Source organism: Numida meleagris, chromosome 3 (assembly GCF_002078875.1).
Source record: "Numida meleagris isolate 19003 breed g44 Domestic line chromosome 3, NumMel1.0, whole genome shotgun sequence".
Lineage (NCBI taxonomy): Eukaryota > Metazoa > Chordata > Aves > Galliformes > Numididae > Numida > Numida meleagris.
Window position 1 is genome coordinate 83489555 of NC_034411.1, and position 22641 is coordinate 83512195.

At 37.1% G+C, this 22641-nt stretch overlaps 1 protein-coding gene across 8 annotated transcripts in view; it reads right to left on the reverse strand.

The window, feature by feature from the left end:
• Positions 1 to 22641, reverse strand: part of ADGRB3 (adhesion G protein-coupled receptor B3) — a 463944-nt gene that overhangs the window by 38895 nt on the left and 402408 nt on the right. For all 8 annotated transcript variants that reach the window (XM_021389992.1, XM_021389990.1, XM_021389989.1 and 5 more), the window contains 4 exons: positions 7873 to 8023; positions 7244 to 7313; positions 2413 to 2479; positions 117 to 202 (listed from right to left, as the gene is read on the reverse strand). In XM_021389992.1, the coding sequence (XP_021245667.1) occupies positions 117 to 202; positions 2413 to 2479; positions 7244 to 7313; positions 7873 to 8023 (374 nt within the window). The remainder of the gene's footprint in view (positions 1 to 116; positions 203 to 2412; positions 2480 to 7243; positions 7314 to 7872; positions 8024 to 22641) is intronic.

The window sequence follows — 22641 nt, forward strand, 5'->3', positions numbered from 1 at the left end:
AGAACAATCAAATGCATTTTTGGGGAATATTTGTAATTGGAAATCATTGCTACAATTTGAATATGCTTTAAAAATAACCCCACTTTTGTTAAAATAACCCCACAATTGTTTCTTACCCCGCTCTGTGTTTGAGCTTTTTATCTAGGATCCCATCTCTGGAAACAAGTTTATTAAATACCAAAATGCCAATCACCATGTTGACCTGTCAAACAGAAAAAAAAAAGCAACAAAACACTTGATCTTTTTCTGAAAGAAAGTAATTTATCCTGTTACATCAGTAAATGGCTATTTCAAGCCTGCATTATGCCCCTTGTTACACTTCTGAGTATGTCATTAGGAATGATGTTACACCATCCCCAAACACACCAGAAGTGCATTTTCTCAAGGGGGTCATACATAGGCCTGCTGCAAGAAGCTTATTTTTGAATCTTAAATTATGTCTGGTACCAAGTTACATACACATGTCTGCTGGCCAGGAACTCAAGTAATATAGCTTTAATACTTCCAAAACATAATTGCAATTATATTTTCTATTCTACAAAAACCACATAGCATCGCATTTGAATTGACCAGAGCAGACCTGGTCAGTGTGCACAAATGACAGTAGCTATAGTCCTTTTCAAGCACTTAATGTCCACACTGATGTTCTCACTTATGTAGAACCAGCCTGTGGTTTTCCGTATCCTCCTGCACATCAGTCGCTGTCTTTGTCATTCACCAAAATGCCAGCCATTAGCCTTGCAGTCTCCTCCTTTTCTCGGGGGGAGGGGTGTGTGACGGGGTATATGAATGCCTTAGGTAAATCTGTTTATCCCCATTAAAGTACACAGTATTGTGCCCACATTCATCACTTCAGGACTTAACCTAAAACAAAATTCCAAATGCTTTGGCAGTCAGACTTTGGCACTCGATGGACATACTAATGACATTTAATGGACAACTTAATGACTGTTATTATCCATTTGTAATATTGAACAGAATTCAATGAAGCTATCCTGCATAGCCCCATGAAAAGGTAGTATCAACTGTTCAAAGTATTAAAAAAATGATCTTTGTTTTTCTGATTATTGAAGTGTGATCCTTTTTTCCTCTCAAACAGATTTTCCAAGACCTCTGCCAAAATCCCTAATTGTTGCCAGTCTGTCCTGCCAACTCTTTTTCAGTTTTTCTTATCATCACTTTATTTTCGGCATTTACATTTTCCAGCTGATGCTATACAATTCTTTTGCTTCATACACTTAGGCTTAAGTGGCTGCATAGAACAGCTCCTTGCGCAGCCACGAGCTAATGGCAGGGCAAACTGCGACTATGAACTTCAAACATCTCTGAACAAAGCTTGCCAATTACAAAGAGAACATACAGTTCCATGTGAAAATTATGCCCGGCTTTTTGTAAACATCCTTGGCTCCTCTATCGTGGTGGGGGACTGTGAGTTGTACAAAAGGATCCTGGCTTGACTCCAGACAATGATGAGACAAACTCTATGGAAGTAGTAAACATCCATTTCAGGATAATCTTTGTAGCTAAATGGCTTTATCTTTGATGACTACTAAGACTGATTCCCTTTTAAAAGTGAAAATCAGAGATAACTGGTCTTGAAAGAGCTAACCTAGTATAAAATTGGTGCAAGGAAAAGAAGAGTTAGATTCAAAATCTGTAATCTCCTTCCCAGAAAACTGTGAAACAAATTATTGAACAAAATCTATGCAGATGGCAGGGCAGACAACTGATAGCCAGTGGCACAAGTAGGGTGCAATACTTCTTACTCTAAATTAGATACTTGAAATACTTCCGATGATTTGAGTCTTAAAAATGCATATTTGTCTCCACTGACAGTGATATACATCTGGAATAATTAGCATAGATGCAGAAGTCTACATTGCAGATGTCTACAATTAGACAAAGTGAATCCTACAGCTAAGTGCAATTCCAGAGACGTGGAAGATTAGTCCACAAATGAGGAACATTTCCCAGTTACGATGTTTTTTTCTTTGCCTTGAAAAGCAGTAGCCATGGAGAACTCGCTGGCTGGTTCCACTCCTCCTGCTGCTTTTGCTGGCACAGCGATATATTGCCAAGCAGCACTCTATCAAGACTGTCAGTGAACTTCACAAGGCAGTGACAATTGTGTAGCTGCTACTGCTAATAACTAAGTGATGCCTGTAACAAGTTTACTGTGCCACCAATCAGTACATTATTCTGTCACAGCTTACTGTGTAAACATGAAGTTAAAACTGGTAGAACAGTGTGATACAATTAAGTGAATCATGCATTCAAAATACAGGAGGTATGTTAAACTTAGCTCAGTATTCACAGCAAAATTGAATTCTATGGTATGGCTAAGCCTTAACAATTTAAAGAGCACATTCCACCATTTCATATGAAAATACTGGAAATGATATTAATGTTTACCAAGACAACAGCAGCTGCAGGTCCAACGAAAGCGTAAAGTAGCCCTCCTTCAAGAGACAGCCAACAGCTAGAAAGAACATTAGAGAAGAACTAACACAAATTAAAAATAAGTATACCGGAATGTCAAGAAAGCATTAATAATTGCTACAGCATAAGCTTGTTCTGTTTTATGCTCAATCGATATGTAGAGATACAGACTGCATAAGAGAATTAAATTACTTAGTTGATATGATGGAGTAGACAGTTGAAAAGTGATTTCCATTACCAATCGCCAATGTTTCAAAAGTTTAAATGCAAACTTTACATATTCTGAAATCTATTATGAACATTATGTAAAATAAATTTGTAAATCCTTGTCAAATATCCTCTAACCATGTGTGAAGAGTTAAATGAACAGGACTCGCCTATCAGGAAATATTTCTAGTTTATAACATCTCACAGATGAATACTTTAAACAATGAATGGTCAAATACCAATAACACAGAACTTGATTAAAACCACGTTTCTATATATCCTCACATCTTTTAGGGATTGCTATTAGGACTAGGTCATACAGACAATATTCCTGTTAGAGAAAATTAATTATGTATGGTTTTAACTGCTCCATATTCTCTGGAATATTTTCCAAACAATTTAAATGCATATTTTAAAGCATATGAAAACTGTATTTTCTGGTGAGCTACTCATCTTGCAGACTTTATCACACTGCATCAGGGCTTTCACTGAAAACCATCAGATTTCCAAACACAGAGCGCATACAGATTCAAATTCTAAATATTTGGTACACCATGATGTAAAACTTTACATATCTGCAAAAGATCGGGAGCTTCACACACTGATGTAAATGCAGCTGTGCTATTTTCCCAGTGATTACATATTCAAAGAATTGCATGTTTATTTGAATGCATGATCACACCTACATATAAGAAAAATCAAAAATATGCATTCAAATAATTAACTTGGATCTCACATTCAGAAACATTCACATCAGAACCATACATATATTATTTATTTTCCAGCACTCCTTTTCTGCTTTTGAAAACAACGTAAAGTAAATGCAAATGCATCATAATAGTCTGTTACGGCTGGAATTTCAACTGCAAAGAATAAAACTGTTCCCCATTGCAGTGAAGATGTGAAATTTGCCTCATGAACCCAGCTGCATCAATGTGCTAAAGTCTGGAAAAATAAACTGATATAAATAATTTATCTCTTTCACTGTTAAAAAGGTAATAAATGTCAAGCTAGTCTACATGTCCCCACCCTCCCAAAAAAAAGAAAAAAAAATGTTTAATTAATTTTTGTAATGTCTAAGAAAAATGCTTTCAAAATGTAATCCAATTTTTATTTCTATTTTTCAAAAACCTTAGCTTATTTATAATGAGAGACTGAGAACATGACCTTCTGAGAAGGCATGGGTTCACAGTGCATTTCCTCACCAATATTAGTAAATAGGACCATTTAAATGTTCATGTTCATTAGTAGATAGAAACATCAATCCATGAAAATTGTTGACTTATTTTGACTTATAATTTCAATTACCTGTGCTGAATAAAATGTCAACTTTTTTTTGTAATACAGAGGAAAATGTTCTAACCACAAAAGTTTTTAAGACAAAGAGAATTCTCCCTTCCTTCCATATATCCTCAGTGAAAAAGTCTGTTCAGAAGAGTGAGTTCCATTTAGGAACAGGGCTGGAAGAAAATATAGAGGTTGTATTCCTTTCTTTTACAATCTCAATTTTCAGCAATTGGGATTTTCAACAATCTGATGTGATTTTTTACAGTGTTTCCAATATCTGCCAATCGATGTCTCTGAAACGCACTTTTCCCAACTTTTTCCACAGAAGAATTTTTGAAGATAGATTCTCATGTTCTTTCTTATACTTTAAGGCAATTCCTGCGGACTCTTTTAGCATTTTTCATTCTTCTCTTTTTCTTTGATCTAATAGCTTCTTTTTTCCCGAAAGCTTCATAGTTGTTTTTATTGTGTTCTCCTATTCTGTCTTCTTTCTCCCTGCTCTCCACATGCTGAAAGCCATATAAATTGATTAGTATAAGAGCATCTACTGGTGGTTTTATGGGACCCTGTTACATGGTCATAAAATTCTGCTGAGTGATGAAGTATCTGTAGACTTACTCCTGTGTCCTATACATTTTGTACATTTTGTAGAGTTTGATGCTCTCTGGGAGAATGGATCCTTCTCTTAGGATAATATAACTATAGCAGAATTTTAAATTTTGCTGATACAACAAATTCCTGAAAGTTATCTGCAGCACTGATTAATATATAGCAATGTATGTATAGACAAGTGGGTCTCAAAGGTTTACTAACTGTAACTTACAGTAGTGGTACTTTCATAGCTCTCATCATCTGGGGAGAGGTAGCAAAAATATTTATTAAATCCACAGAAACAGCTAGAAAAAATAGCCAAGCTTTTACACTAATATTTTTCAAACAGCTAAAAGCTTGCTACTGTTCTTTCCTTTTCAAATTATTTTTCAGGAATTCCTTCAGTTTCTGTATTTGTATCACTACAACTGTCTGTGTGAAATAAAGTTTTTGTATGTGGTTTTGAATGTACAGTAATGTAATTGTCCAATAATTATGGCTGAATGAAAAAGACCGAAATCAGATACTGTTATCATGGAGTTGGGTCAAGTGTGAACAATTCAAGCCAACCTCTTCAGCCATACCATACTATGAACCTGGGATCTGCTTCAAAGACCTTTGGGTATCCCTTCCAGTCAAACTGTCCATATGTGGGTCTGGAATCAACTGCTTTATTTTCTCTTTATCTTCTCTATTTGGAAAGTTTTTTTTTCAAAAATAGCATCTTAAAAATAAGGAATAGTTTGCAACAGGACACATTTCTGATGGTGGCATATGTTTAACTGAATGAAGCCAAATGGCCCAAATATCCATTTGCACAAGGAGTTCAAAAACTTACAAAAGTGCTTTTGAAAATAGCACAGATGCTCTACTTTCACATGGCCTAACAGTTACAGGCCATAATTCTTCACTGCTTTCTAGACTGGAACAGCATATCAGCTGGTGATATAGGAGGAAACTCCATTATCTACGTTCTTTTCTTTTTACCGCTGTGATGCTAAGCGATAGGAAAATGTTTTTGCAAGTGAAACAAGAGCTGCATTATGATTCCATTTGTTCCGTGTACACCTCCTCTTGTGCTTTTGTTCTATGGTACTGTGTCAGCTCATTTTGGAAAGAACGAGAGGAGTTGGTATGTGTACAGAGACCTACTCTATTTCACTTTCCAGGTTACCCTTAATGAATGATTCGTTGCTTTGTCTGAATATTTCAGTATACCTTCTGTTAAAAATGCATACGTCCCAGGGAGGAAGCAGGAAGCAACACTAACTGAAGCAAATTGTCACACATGAATAATTTCAGTAGAGTAAATGCAACGGGATTGATCCCGCAAGAGGCAGACCTACATTCCCAATGGGGTCTGTACATTGTAATGTCAAAATTCATAATTCTCACAGCTGAACAGGTACTTCAGTACTGGTCAAGGGACCAAATAATAAAAAAAGCCAGCAAGATGAGAACTTACTAGCTATAAAAATGCTAGAGTAGCACATTCTCAATATAACTCCCAAAAGGTACCTAAGACATTTTTATCACTAATGATTCCCAGCTGTAAGTGTTGTCCTGCAGTTAAGAACGTCAGTTAGGTAAGCCATTCTTCATTAACAAAATGCAAGACACGTGTTGTCACAATTCAAAACTAGAGAGCTCAGTGGCTAGAGCAGGTAATCTGGAGCAGATGTGGAGCCTTACCCACCCAGAGATGGAACAGGGGCTTGAAGCCCCCTCTGCAGTGTGCCACAAGGGTGGGAGACCTGTCAGGGAGGGGGAACCCCGATCTCACCCAGTGATGATGCTAAGGAGAATAATTAAATATTCACCAAAGCAAGGACTTACTTGACCTAATTCATCCGCATCTCTGATGAATGTCCTCATTAGCAGGCTACAGAGTCATATTTCGTCTCCTGCTGCCCAGATGCATACTTAATTTCATAGGCAACATGAGGAGAGCTGCAAATGGGAAAACTGAAGGAAAGGTGCCCTGATACATAATGTCTCAGTGGTTAGAAGCCTCTGTGTGCAGGAGCGAGACTCAGACCAAGCTCCTTTGGCAGGAGACAGGGGAAGGGCAGACTAGCTGAGGTGTGATTTTTCCAGGGTGCTAAATATGCACTGTAACCAGGCAGGTGGTTAAATAAAACCTGTATTAATAAAGTGTAAACAGAATACACAGATCTTCTTGTTGTCTCTCACATACAGTTCAGTTCAGGAAAAGGGTTGGATCAGGCACTCCAGGAGAGAGGAATGGATGGTAGATATTTGGAGGCTTCTGCAGGGCTTTGGCTCCATGCAGCTCAGGGGCAAGAAAAGCTAGGTAGCAGCTTACATACCTGGTGTGCCAAATAAGCTCTTGCAAGTACAGTTTTAGATGTGTCTGGAGGTTGGCAAAGGTTAACCATAACATTTAAGGTTCTCTTTGGTAAATGTCCATAAATGTTGAACATCTAAGTGGACCTAATATGTAGGGTTTCTAAATGGCTTGCTGTTTCAAATGCTCACAGGAAATCCAGGATCCCTGGCATTTTGCTGACTTTAGTCCAAGACTGGCATATGGTTTCCTTTTGTGCTTCTGTGGATCGCTCAATGACTCTTAGGGCATTTCCAAATGTGAATGAACACCTGTAGGGAGGGAGGTCCTCCAGACCCTGCTATATAGTTCCTTATGGGTACGACAGTCCTGTTAATTAAAAATGTAATTTAACATTTCAGACTGACTTACTAGTGAGCTGTTCCATATCCTTTTGTCTTGGTAAAGCCTATTGATATTGCAACCACTAAGGCTGGTAAACCTGGAAAAAAACCATCACAAAACAGTAAAAATCATTAGAGGGTGCTTTTCTGCCTGGACAAAGAATGACAGGGCAAGCTAATGTAAAATGATCAATTTTACATGGAATGAATCATCTGATAAATCACAGTGCTATTGCAGGATTTGTTTTTCTCAAGCACTTTCAGGGATGTTTTCTGTATTACTTCAATGTAGCTAAATTACTAGTACCTTTGACATGTCTTAAAGTGAACTAGTAACAGTCTTCATGAAATTCATTCAGTGAATGATTTTTTGTTATATTATTTTTATTTATTGATATTATACAACTTGGCTGAAAAACTTCTAAAATGATGTTAAATGTATTAATTACAGAATACCAAAATACATACCAGCATGGCTTGAGGTAAATGATTATGTTGAAGCTAAAGTGGAAGAACTCATAACCTAGTTCTCTACTTTGTAATGCACTGTCTACTATCTTTCAAGTTCATTGAGGAAAATGATAATACCCCTGGCATTGTCACTGCATTAAAGGTTTAATACCAATGACTCTAAGTAAATGAGTTTTACAGACTTACCCCATCCAAGGCACAGGAAACGTTTCCTTATGAGCCGTGTCCTAATTTTTCCAGTAACAGCCATATATGACTGCCACGCTTCTGTCAAGACCCAACAGAATGAAGCTAAGAAGAAGAAGTGCAAAAATGCGGTGGTTGTGGTGCAGATGCCCTGCAGGGATCAAAGAGAAGCTCATGCTGAGTACTTAGGGACACTCATTTCTCTTTTCATGTCAAAGAGCTGTCATATTCTATCATCTTGTCCTTTTTCCTTAACATCAGCTCTCCCTTTATGGTGGAGTTGGCACAAAGAGAGAAAGAAAGAGATGTTGATTTGGATTAGGCAGAAGAGGTTTGGACTGTTTTCTACAACACTGAATGTGCAGAGCAGGAATGAAGAACATAAATCATACCAACAGATTTTTCTCTGCATCTTTAGTTTGACCAGGGATTTCTGAAATGCCATAGTGGTGAAGTAACAAAATTACTGGTTCTAAAGTCTCATAGAGCCAAATAAAGTAAACATGGGGATACAAATGCTCCTAACTCCCAGTTACATTTTCTTTCGCTTTAGGCAGAAGGATATCAATGCTAAATCAGAATTTTTGGCACTAAATTAAATTATCTGTTTTTACACATAAATCTGATAGAGTGTTAACCTACTAGAATATACTGCCTGAAATCTTCTTAGTCAGGTTTAAGTATCATAACCTTACCAATTACTTTGGATATTGCTTTTTATGGGTGTCAGATATTTGTCATCTGAAAAGTATTTTGAGTGCATGCAGTCAGCTCTCCTTTGTCACTGTAGCCCTTAATTAAACTTGACATTGTCACTTATATAAACGAGCTTGCCCCCTTCTTGAAGTAAATTATGGTCTACCCTTCACTGTGTTGCTTGAAATGCCAGTTGCAGGCTATAAAATAACTGTGCATTGTACTACTGCATCAAACACGCACCAGTAATATTGAGAACAAAGTGCATTTATCCTCATCACAATTTAAAGTGTCAAAATCACATCCATGTTAAAAAGTTACGCACCCAATATTAACAAGGCAAGATCACAGTTCAGAAGTGTGGATGTTATGATTATTTCTTTATGCAAAACACACAACTGATAGCTGTCTTAAATGCATATAAGACTGGCCAACATTTTTATTAAAATCCCAGTTCAGAAGAAATATAGAATCAAAGCTGGTAGCTATGAAAGTTTGGAAAGGCTAATATATACATATCACCAGACTTGGATTTTAGTTCTTTTTATATTCTTTATTAGTTTCAGATTGTGTTGCTTCTATTGTTAATTTTCCCAGATTCTGATCTTCTTGCCTTAAATACATAGTCCACCTGATATGGACTGCCTCTGGGCAGCCTGGTCTAGTGGTTGGTGACCCTGCACTCAGCAGGGGGGTTGAAACTCAATGATCTTTGAGGTCCTTTTCAACCCAGGCCATTCTATGATTCTATGATTCTGATTCTATGATACAAACCTCCAAAGTTTCAAAACATTATGCACTTAAAGACCCAATCATTTCCTGCTATGATTTTACAGATATGACAAACACCTTGCCTGCTAATCCTGGGTCAAATAACCTATTTAATTTTTGGGGGGGAGGGGTAGGGGCAGGCAGTGTTCCTAAATTATTATATGCGACATAAGTATTGTTTATGTTTAAAAAGTGAAGAAAGTACACTGGGAAAAAAACCTGACACAACTCAGATGAAAAAAACCAGCAGATCCTGAAAATGCATTAGTCATTCAATCTAAGATTTTGCCTTTACTTTTTACATTCAGATGCCCCCAAAGTATTTGATTTCTTAAAATCTATCCTGTTAAAGCTTGACTAATAACAGTACTTCCTGTATATGATAAGTATTTATTTAAGATGAAAGCTATGCAGCAAAATGCACAGTAAACATTATAGAAAATACAGAAGTGTTCTTTTGTTTACTCGTTGGCTCATTTGTTATGACTTCCTACAGTGCAACCTCAGTTTGCCTTTCCATCAGTGTTTTTGTTAAAACTGGCACGTGTTGTTGGAACTAGAATTTGTCAAAAAATTACTTTTCAGGAACAGTGTAGAATCTTTTAGGAAGAAGCTGCAGAGTTAAAACACTTTTTAACAATGCAAATAAACTATTTGTTTTATAAATATGCAAATATGAACAAATTCTGATCTGTTTTGGTGAAATCAATGCTAACTCTTACGGATGACTGAGTATAGATTGCAAGATTTAGCTCATATTTTATCCACTGTACTGAAAGAAATACAGATGATGGTAATCTGATATAAATGTGGACATGGCTTTGTGGAAGAAAGAAGCGTGCTGAAAATGTTAATGATCATGTTGTTCACAAAATGAGAAGACAGAAGCAAGTTTTATTAGGAGCAATCTGTGTTCTAGCCGCAATATACGACTGCTGATTATAGCTAACTCTTCTGAATGGCAGATGGGGATCTAATGAGCACTGACGGTAAGTCATGTAACAGCATATTTGCATCACATACTGTCAGAAAGATGCAAAACAGCCTCAGAACATCACCTAACAACCACTGGTGGATCACACTGACAGAACGATGTGAAGGCAGCGCTCGAAGTGAATTCAGCATCCCTCCATCCTCAGTGGAGCCTCAGGGCTGTACCAGCCCTGGCAGCTGGTACACACCCAGTTATAAACATGGGCTCAGCATGTTTGACCGATATCCCCCTGGAATCCTGGCTTTTAAGTACTGCTGTATTCTTCCCCTTTGATAAATAAATAGACAAACCACACCATGCTAAGCCTGGGAAAATACTGTATCTGGGATGTGTATTCCCAAACAGAAAAAAATAATTCATTTTCACCAAAGGCCGTCATTAAATGGGGTATTATTTCTAGGAAGGGAGCCATAATTTCATGAGTACTTCATTTCTATTTATTTTTCTCATCAGGCCCCAGACTACTCCCAGGCTCCTCCCTTTCCTCTTCTGTTTCAGCAAAGGACCATCACCTGCCCCCCACCCTGCTGCACCTGCAGCCCTGCAGCCCATAATTTACAAAGCCAGTGTGTCAACCAAGAGATAGTTGTACACATCCTCCCCAATTCCTTATTTGTTTTTAATTCTAGTATATTAAAACTCACCAATTTAATTACCTGTGCTGAGGGCCTTTCAACTTGAAACAAAATTAATTTTAACAGCATAATTTATTCTCACTTTCTTCAGCTTCTGAAATTTTGTCGGCTCTGTTACACTAACCTCTTCTTCCTCCCATAGCTGCTGTTCTCAGCTCCCCAGATTTAATTCTAATTATAACTAGGGGAAAGGAGCTTTTCTGTCCTCAGAAAGCACAATTTCATGAGTTTTAATTGAGCCTCAAGTATTTAGCTAGGTTGAATATCTAAGTAAGACAAGTCATCTCTTCTTCATAAGCAATATACTCTGAAAAGCAAAACTCACATCAGGTTTCGAATTATTTCCTTCTTTCATTCTTGTAAGGGATACACTCAATTGAGAAGTGTAAAAAACAATGGAAATTCCAATCTACTTATTCTAGAGTTTAATATTTGTAATGTAATAATTATAAGTAATATTGAGAATGCTTATCTATTTCCAGGACCTACAGAAACAGATCATGAGTACATCCTGAAAATCAGCATTTATCATGATTTCTGGAACCACTGATTTTTTTAATAAAAGAGCAAATCTTCCACACAAGGACAAAGAGGTTTACCTAAAGATGCCTGATTTAACTTCTTGCCCTGAAATGGGTTCTTTTCCCTACAACAAACTAGTCACCTGTCTCTGCATTCTGATAAACAATGTAAGAATCAAAGCAACTGGAAAATAAATGTGAAAAATGCATCTATATTGGTGATAATAAAGTGAGTAGGGCTAAAATCCACTCAGCTGGATTTTGTTGTTAAAGAAATATAGGAATTAGTATAAAATCGTGGAAATAATTAAGTTTCATGGAGATTTTAAAAAAAAATCTTGCATTTAATTTAGCTCTAAAGAGATAAATTAAATAGGTGCTAATTTTATTCTTATGAAGTCTGACCATGGTCTGAATACACAAACAGGAAGCACTTGAAGAGCACAATAAAGAAAAAATGAAAGAATAAAGAAAACAGTGACAATGCAAAGATCACAGAAACATAATTTCATGCTAAGGTTTGCATTCAGTTATTGGCTTTTTGCGACCCTCAAGTCCTTAAACGGGCATAGAACAATTTATCTTTTCCATGTTCAGGCTAAATGAATCAATCCATAAAGGAAAATGCTACTTATATTTCTCTATTTGCTTTCTTTTACTGATTTTTTTAACTGACTTGAACAACAGAATACCTTTGTCTCAGGAATGAAGAACACTGTCTCACTACAGGAGAAGCGTATACTGCTCAGATAATACTAAATTCTAGATTAAATACTACTTTCTAGAGTAAAGTACCATGAAGCAATAGATGAGCTTTCAGAAACTGTGAGACAAACAAGCAAGGGCTTGCATTGCAAGATTGTGTTTTTGGAAGAGGGAATGCATATCAACAGTAAATATGGCAAGCATGGCTGTCTCTTCAAACATATTTGAAACTGTTAATTTCCTAAATGCTTGAGAAATTATAGCTGCAGACTTTCAGGTTTCCCTTCCAGAATCATTAATATTACTGGCACTACAAAATTTTGAGGTATTATTTCAATAAAAAAAAATCCATATTCTTATCTTCTTCTGCACTAGCATACTTCTAGTATCTCTTGTTCCAGCAAGGAAAATGGGAAATCTGAAACCCATATTGAAAATATCACTCTAATGTAAAGTTTTTTGTTCTAAAATCATAGAATCGTCTAAATTGGAAAAGACCTTCAAGATCATTAAGTCCAACCATCAACCAGACCTATCAAGTCTCAAAACTAAGCCATGTGCCTTGGTGTCACATCCACACAGCAAATACCTCTAGGGATGAGGACTGCATCACTTCCCTGGGCAGCCCATTCCAATGTTTGAATACCCTATCTGTGAAATAATGTTATTCATACTTTTAACACAACAGTTGCAAAGCTACTTTAATTAACTTATAGACAGACTTTTTCATATTCTAAAAATCTCCTCCACTGTCCTTAAAAGCCAATGCTTCAAGTGGTTTAGCTTCACTACATTATGTTCTAATATCTTTACATGATAACCTAAAATAATTAGCATTAGACTTCATGAACATTTATGTGAGAGATACGCACAGCTAATTATTGTACCACGAGATTCTATACATGGTGCAAGATAATGTGAATGGTAACCTTTACTTGGAATTTTGGAGCAATTTAATTTTTTAGTATAACAGCTGCAGTTTTTGAATATTTATGTCTTCATCTCCATACAAGTCATGAGGGATAACTGAGGACAGTCAATTTCTCTTCTTCTACTCAACCATTTTTGTTTGTTCACAACAAATAAGGTGACTTTCTAGGATCTGAGATAAGTAGCTTAAAAGTGACCCACTTTCTGTCATTCCTTTAGTTTAGTTTATGGCTACAGTCTCACAAAGAACATCTGTATTAACAGCATCAAAATTCCACAGGTAGATGCATTCAGTATTGAGTTTCCATTACTTTTTTTTTTGCATTTTCTGTGAAAGCTGTTAAAGTTTTGGACTACTACAAGTGCTCAGTATCAGGGTGCAGCACAATCTGTTCAGCTGTTTTGGTTTAAGGTTTGTTTTTCTGTCACATCTGATCTTCTGTTCTGGATAGAGATCAGTGACAAGTGGTGTCCCCCAGGGGTCAGTGCTAGGGCCAATACTCTAATATCTTCATCAATGGCATTGACACTGGGGTCAAGTGCACCCTTAGCAAGTTTGCCAATGACACCAAGCTGTGAGGAATGGGATGCCATTCAGAGGGACCTAGACAGGCTTGAGCAGTGGGCCCAGGTGAACCTCATGAGGTTCAACAAATCCAAATGCAAGGTCTTGCACTTGGGTTAAGGCAACCATCGCTACCAATACAAGCCCTGCTGAAAAAGACATGGGGGTACTGGTGGATGTGAAGCTGGACATGAGCCAGAAATGTGCTCTCGCAGCCCAGAAAGCCAACTGTATCCTGGGCTGCATCAAAAGAAGTATGGCCAGCAGGTGGAGGGAAGTGACCCTCCCCCTCTACACTGTGCTGGTGAGGCCTCACCTGGAGTACTGCATCTAGATGTGCAGTCCTTCATACAGGAGAGACATGGACCTGCTGGTACGCATCCAGAGAAGGGCCACAAAAATGATCCAAGGGATGGAGCATCTTCCCTCTAAGGACAGGCTGAAAGGGATCAGGCGGTTCAGCCTGGAGAAGAGAAGGCTCCAAGGTGATCTGAGAGTGGCCTTTCAGTATCTAAAGGGGGAGCTACAGGAAAAAAGGGGACAGGCTCTTTAGCAGGGTCTGTGGTGATAGAACAAGGGAAATGGTTTCAAGCTTTAAGAGGGTAGATTTAGGTTAGATATGAGGAAAAAGTCTTTTACAGTGAGGGTGGTGAGGCACTGGAATGTGTTGCCCAGAAGACTTTCAAGGCAAGGGTGGATTTGGCCCTGGGCAACCCAACGTAGCTGTGGATGTCTCTGTTCATTGCAGGGCAGTTGGACTAGATGACCTTTAAAGGTCCCTTCCAACTCTAAGGATTCTATGATTCTGTGATTCTTTCCTTTCCTGTCTCCTTGGGCAGCATGATCCCAATGACTCTAGCACAAAGCTGTATATAACTGAAAGAAAATTTACAATTTAAACCATGTTTTGTTTGCATTTGCCCTTTCCCATTAGACTTTAAATATCAACCATCTAGTTTTCATCTCTATATGCTTTACCAATAGCTTCAGTTCCTGCTTGTCTTCTTTCAAAGCTTACTTCAAATGTATTTTTGAAATTTACACCTCTGTGAGGAAAGCAGTCACAATCTTTATTCACAGCTGATGACATAGGAGACCAGTCAGAATGTCTCTTACTTTTCACCAAGTACAGACTCCAGCAACAAAAGTGCCATTTGTATCTGATCTACAAAAAGTATGCAATGACCCCTATCACTCATATCAATAACCTCTGCATTTTAATTTTATACATGTAGCAGTACTTTGGCATCTCTCTGTTATTTCTATAGAACAAACTTTTTTTTTTTTTTTAACCCAAATTCCTCTGCTGGCCATTATTCTTTTCCAGACCTGAAAATGCACACAGTACAAAATCATTCAATTAACCAGATGTGAGGGGATATTCTACTATTTTTGGCATAGAAGAGTGTTTACAAAAGTTCATTTTTGCACCTGAAAACCTTCCTTGCACTGTCTTATGTCAAAACCTGTCTATACTAGCAAAAACAACAGCATCCTTTATGTGCTGGAATGTGAGCACGTGATCCATACCAATTAATTGTGAGTGTATTCCTTGGCACAGTTTTGACATAGGCCAAAAGGTGCTCTCTCAGGCCAGGCTCAACCACAGATTGAAGGAGAGCCTGGGCCAGGATTCCTGCCCTCTGGTCAGCCTGCAGACAGCTCACCTCCTGCCTTGGAGGGCTCAGTTGTGTGCCTGCAAGCCATCTTGTGCCAGTTTGCCTCAGGGCTATAAAAACATTTGTGGCCAATTGTAGTTACTGGTTTGGACACAGGCAAGAAGTACAGTTGGATAATTCATAACATGCTAAGCTATTGCTACCATATGAGACAATAAAATCCATTCTGTATCATTTACAACATTCTCTAGAGATTGTCACTGCAATATGCAGGTTTATAATGTGTTAGCTCAGAATTGCTTTCTTCATGGCATGCTTACTGTAAATTGAAAGCCAGTTGGAAGAGAGTTCTCATATGCTCACATCCATTTTAGTTGTCCTCCTGGTTTGGATTGTTATTGCTAGGTTATATGCAAGCAAATGAACTCAGCACAAGCAATGTCATAGAACAGGTTAGAGAGACAATTTAATTTCTTTGACTGCAAAGCCTGGTAGGGGAATCTCTTCACTTTTTGCCTTCGTGCTGTGAACATGTATATTTTCCTGGACTGCCAGACAGGGAGCAAATAAATAGCATCCTCTAATTGTTTATAAGGCTAATTCAAAAGTTAGTGCAAAGACACCCCTTAATTAATTTATTTTGGGCATTACACCTAAAGAATAAGGGATGGTAAATAAATGAATAGAGGATTGTATTCTCATTCTGTATCTTGAGTATTTTAAATGCTTACAAAAGTAATGGATGAATAATTTTTCTAGTAAGTGAATATGGTTGACTTCACCTCACGAATTGAGTCTGCTGGCTTTGATGTTAAACACAGTAGATGCCAAGTGTCAGAACAAAATAACAGTATTTTAACTATGTCCTTACATGAATGTGTTGTGAAGTTCATGAAGCTTGCTACAGGTGAACATAAAAAATATGAAGCATAAGACCCATCCATATAAATATAGGATTTTCAGTTTCCTCCTGTCTACTTAAACTCCAGTTCCTACCATGACTTTCTAATAATGATGTTTCAGTGCTAAAGAGCATCTTTTCCTAGCTCTACTTTTTACTTTTTGTTTGTAATCTCCTTCCGATAAATCAAACTTTTAGAGTGTAAAGCAATCACACTTGGTTCAATAATCAAATCACTGTCATGTTTTGTAGAAACAACTTCTTCATTACAGAACTATTGAGGAATGAAATCTAAAAAATGAAGTTGAAGGCCACGCTATCCAGAAAAAATTACTCTGTAAAAACAGCTTTGTGAGGTTTTACATTTACCTCGTCTGAAAGATTTCTTATTTTAAAGAGTATTTCTTACTTTAAAAAGCATAGGTTTACAGATAAAACATAGATTTTTTTTTTAATTAACAGGCAAATACAATGAACCTCACCTTTGAAGAACAGATGGAGTTTCTTATGTTCTTGCATGTAACAGAGGGTAATAATATTATAGGATCAGAATTGAGGGTGCAGTCTGAACATAAAGGACTAGACTGATATGGATGAAAGTGTAATTTGGCCTGAAAAGTCTCTACAACTGGCTGCGACTCATAAGAAAACAGGCAATGCACCCTGGCAGAGTGGTTATACTGGACTGTCAGAAGCAATTCTGCTTACTTGGAAAATATGCAAATTAACGTGGAGATTATAGAAAAATAATAAATAGGCTTCACCAATGTTATTAACCCTTTTTTTTTTCAGGACAGCCATTTTTCTCAAACTGTATTTAGACTCTAAAAATTCCATACTGTTTAAAATCTGGAATGTGCAGTGTGCTCTCACAAATGAAGACAATTGCTCTCGGCAGGTTTGAAGAGATATAATAGACAACTGTGTTAACACTGAAGCAAAAGCTGTTTGGAATATTTAGATGCATTAGCATAAGAATGGCTATACGTGTTTGGAGAAGAATGGAGGATACAAGAGCCAGTAGTCAATTAGAGTGATGAGTAATCCATGCCAGAGCATTCCAAAGGTCCTGGGTCTTCCTAAGTTTAATTTATTTAAAAGTTCACTGTGGGCACTGTGTGAGTAGCTAGGGGCAATGAGCCAGGATTGATAATGAAGGGGTGGCTGAGCTAAGCACAAGGGTTACTCATGAGTCAGCAATGACTGCAGCAAAAGAAAAGAGTAGTTTATAGTCCAGTTGTGAGGGAGGTCCCTATGCAGTTCTGAGAAAAAGAGGATAAAGTGTCTGGGCACTGACAAAGGCAGGGAACCACAGGTGCTTTGTTGAAGGGATGATGTAACATAAGAGTTAACAATAGGTACTGACAGATTTGAGGCAAAATACTCTGGTATTTGAGACTTCAGTTTCCCGCTGGAGGATCCAAGTGCACCCAGTGCAAACTGATGTCCTGGTGGAAAAATTACTAGGCAAAGCTCCAGTTGGGTAGATGGAGAATAATGATTTGTGTTGCTCTTCAATGATAGATTGTTAAAAACCTTGTCAAAGAATTATTCTTATAGAAAAATATGATCAGCACTTGAGTATCTCTACTTTCAGCTTAAATCAGATCATCTTTGTTCTATTTTCAAGTTTGATCTCATTTGGTAACAATTAAAGTGCTGTAATTTTAGGGGGTTTCCACAGCAATCAAAATGATGACAAGAAAGAGAAGTTCAACAACAAAGTTTGCCGTTGACTTTCACTTAGTCTGACTGTGATAATTATAACCCTGTCATATGAAAACAGTCTATCTTCTCATCTGGGATACTGATGTCAGCAAATATTCCTTCTCTCCATTGCTGTAAGAGTTCCATCTATTTCCACAGTTCATTGAAACTACTGAAGTAATAGCAGCTTTGCAATGCTATTACAATACTGTCATACATAACCTACCCTCACTGTTTTTGTGTTTATTTTTTAATCACAACTGAATATATAGATCCTAAAAGTATTTATTTAAGAAGAATGACAACAGAAAGAAGATGATTTTGCCTGTATGGGCATTCCTAGTTTCAAGCATGTGTATTTTGGTCTTTGTCTGACCTTCAGTTTTGGTCACTGCATACCATAGCTACTGAGATGTTGAGTAATTAGATAATTGATTGTCTGAAAGTTAAAAGAAAAGCAACAGTATCCACAATCAAAGAAAAGAGGAGGTTGTGACCATATGTACATGAACGACTGCCTAAGAATAGGAGTAAGAACAATATGTTAAAAAGTCAGCTTCTTTACTTCATAGCTTCCATTCATAGCTCCCATGGTAAGGTAAAATGTCTTTTTTTTTTTTTAATAAATAAAATGTGAAACCACTTATGCTGCTTCTATTTTTGTATTGTCTTCCAGCAAGGAGAAAATTCTGTCAGGTATCACATTCACTCAGCACTATTTACCTGCTATGCTAAACCAGAAGGATAAAAAGTCTGTGATATCAATGAAACAAACAAACAGTAAGATGAAGTAATGTGAAATCTTTCACAATGATTTCTTTAGTGTTATTATAAAATTTGTAAGTTGTAATTATTAGAGGGACATAGTAACGACCCATTTATTTTAAAGGAGCAAATGTTGAAATGAGAGACAAGAGGAAGCAGAAGGAATACAAACAGGAACAACTCTTTTATCATATTACTTCAAGCCAAATTTCTGGATTAAAGAGACCAGCAGTCTTTCTACTGGCCCTGGCTTTCTTGCCTGTATTCATATCTACTCCTTAGCTCAACTCGTAGGGAGTCTCTTGATGGGTAGGAAGAGGTTTCCAGATAAAGAAGGAAATATTTTTTGGAGGAACACTGGACAGCAGGCACAGAAATTTCAGCAAGAAAAAGTACAGAGAGAACTACTGCCTAACAGCATGATAGCTTTCTGCAGGTGGGCTTTGGATAATGCTTACCAAGGGATTTGAAGGACTTCCCCCTAAAGAGGGCTACAGCAGAAAAAAGAATGACAGTCTTAGAGCTGGCTGTTCCAGGGAGACAAAATGAACCAGAAAGGCTCCATGATCAGCTTGAAGAAGGTCATATCAGCATCTGAGCTGTGGATGTATAAGCAGCAACAAGAGGAAGCACACTGCATACAAAGCCTCCGCTATGGAAACTTGTTTAAAATGTACAGTGTAAATGTATATTTTTCATACCAAATAAGCTGATCTGAGATTCCAGTGTTTGTTTGGCTTATTTAATCTTCAGCTCCGCTCTTAAGAGAATAGTATCCATTTGCACATACAAATGAAAGAGATAAACTCAATAAGAAGGTAATTTGTATTCCCTAATGAAGTGTATGAGGTCATTGTGTGAATGAACGTTTATCTTACCAAAGAGAAGATGAACTTAAATAAAACTACATCTTTATTGCCTTGAGGTTAGTGTTTTGAATTATATCTGCTCTCTGTATGATTTAGACTGCAATCTCCTTGAAAGAGGAGCACCCAGTGCTCTCTCAGTGTTGGTACAGAGCAGCACTCCAGGACAACTGATAGACATAATTGCTAACCACATAATCATTCAGGGTGTTGCCTCGACAGAAATTTAATCCTAATAATGTCTTTCCTCAAAGAGATTTGATATAGCTTTAGATAAGTACAGCAGTGAAAACCTGGTAAGAAAAGACCAAATGCATTTCTTGAAGGCTTGTTTTATATATTACTCAAAGGGCAAACAGAAACACTCAGTTTACAAAACTGCTAATTTATCTTCACCCCACATATCAGAAGAAGGTCTATTTACCAAAATCTATTACTGCTTAATAAATTACTCATGTGTTTCAGACTACCTCTTGTCATTGATTTTAGCTCTAGTTAGCTTTGAGTGTCCTGCAATTTCCTGGTTTGTTCCTTCATTAATATTACCTTCTCAATCCATGCTAGGCACAGTTTCTAAAGATAAATTGTTTTCAACCCTTGAAGGTGGTAATGCTGTGACAGTTTTATGGTAAGTGCTCATTACTAATTATTTTAGAACTACAGTTGAATCAGCCAGACAAGGCAGATGTTTTGTGGACCTTTTTTTTTTTTTCCCTCTTCTCCTTTCCCTCCTTTTCCTGTACCTAGTGCTGCTGATTTTAGCCATTAAAAAAAGTTTATAAGAATATTTGTGACTATTTATTTTACATTAAGCTGGCTACCTGTAAGATAGCTTCCCATCTCTACGTGGCACAGAAGCACTGGTTAACTGGTGCTAGTAGATCTTTTTGAAAAAATTATCTGGTAAGAACACTCATTTTAATTACTCAATTGATCTCAATAAACTATCACCATACAAGTTTCAAAACTTCCATTTTCTTATTCTAAGTTAAAAATCATCTAATAATATTTTTTCTCAGTTAAAGAGACTACAGAGGTTATAATATTTATAAGAGAACTGCTGGCTCAAAAATATGTACGTTCTGAATATGCTGAAATGGTGACAATTTGATTTGTGTCACAGAACTCCATTCTTTCTTGAAAAAACAGACAACAGGATGCAGCAGATCATCTGCAGTTTTGGGTCTGAGCATTGGATACATGTGGATCAGTCTTATCTGCGGTCTGTTCTTGAGGTCCTTTTCAACCCAGGCAATTCCATAATTCTATGATTCTTTTTTAAAAATTTTACTGTTAGTTATTGGGAAAGGTTGTGCATAGACAAACAATTCTGATCAGGATACAGACAGTGTGATTTACAGTAACTAAAATTGTAAGCCATAGAACATAGGATGCTCACTATATTACTTTACGTCTTTGAAACATTACAAAATTGCAGTGTGGGATTCACTGCTATAGAATTTGAAGGTAGCCAAAGGAATATAGGAGTTTAAAATCAGTAAGGGAATACGCTGGCTGCTGGGTGCTTTGGATGCAGTACTGGCTCCAAAGACCTTTAAATTGCTGAGTGCAAAAAAGGGAGGCATATCAGACAAAGGATCATTCATTCCCTACTCTTCCATGCTTTCCCATGTGTCTGGTTAATGTAGACAGCACAGCAAATAAGACAGATCACTGAGCTGATCCAATACCACTGTTCTTATGATCTAAAGCTGGCAGGTAGCAAAATTACATCAGATAATTTCAAAAATCAGGTCAAATCATGAGGGATAAGAGTTCTGTCTGTGTAAAGAAAATCCCTTTCATCTATGTAGTCATGAAGAACAGACACTCCTCTCTTGCTCTATTTAAACAAAGGTCCAAGATTTTCAGTACAACTTTTGTGCAGGTCACCCAAGCCAGTACCAATTGCTTTCACTTCCAAGTTACCCAGGAATATCATCCTCTCTCCTTTACGGCCATCACCCTTCAGTCTTACCTTTTTTTTTTCCGTCAAGATAGAACATACATTTCAGATTATTTCTCCACATGAAATACTTTGATTTAATATAAATGAGCAGCATTTCATAAAACCAAATTTCCTCTACCCCCATACTGATTTCTCTGTGAATTTAACGGCATTTTGAGGCAGACAGTTTCATATTTCTCAAGGTGTAGTCCTATTTCCTGCTTATATGTGTGCATTTTTCATATAGAAGCAGAAGAGAGACGCAAACACATAATGAAACAGAAATGTCCTCCAAATATGGTGATCTTAGGTATAAAGTGCAGTATCAGAGGTACTGCTAAGGTACTGAATATCCATAAATCTGCTACTAGAGTGAGTGAAACTGTTAGCTGGCTCGCTGACCTTGGATGCTTTTTTTTCCTTGTCTGTACTTGCCTCCCCCAACTATAAAATATAGTGATGACACACATCACTCATTAAACATTCAGACTTAAAGATGAAAAGCATATATTTATGAATAATTGGAGTTATTGAATTTCAAGCTGAATGTATCTTTCTTGTTTTAAACAACTTTTTTTCTCAAAGAAAAGGAAAGAAATGTAGTGGAAAATCTTTGAACCATCTGTTAAAAGGAAAGGCCAAACATAAAACAAACAACTACCGACTCTTCCGAGCTCAACAGGTGTTTGTATGTGGATGTGAAGTTTTATCTTTTTATCAGTATCTGTCACTCAACAGAATAACGTGAGAATGGCAGAGACGGAGAGATTAAAAAATAACAAAACCTAAATAGGCTAAAAAATGTTGCCATAGAGACTGATTCAGATGTTATAAAAATAGCTCTTTGTATTGTTGGTATAGTTATTTTCCTGTCCGGTATTCTACCTGACTGGAGCAGACAGGCTGAACAAGATCCTGAGAGCAATCAAAAACAAAGTAGCATATCTACTGAGGATCTCAAAAATTGCTTTGAATCTATGGTTACCTGCAAATTTGGATTACTAGATTAAAAAAGTTTAGTAACATAGCTCCTGGCTTCCATAAGCTAAGACTTTTGGAACTTTGCAGCTCTTTCGCTTTGTAGCAGTTTCCTGGCAATTATATAAATTGCCTTCTTTTAAAATTGAAAAGAAAAATGTCCCTTTA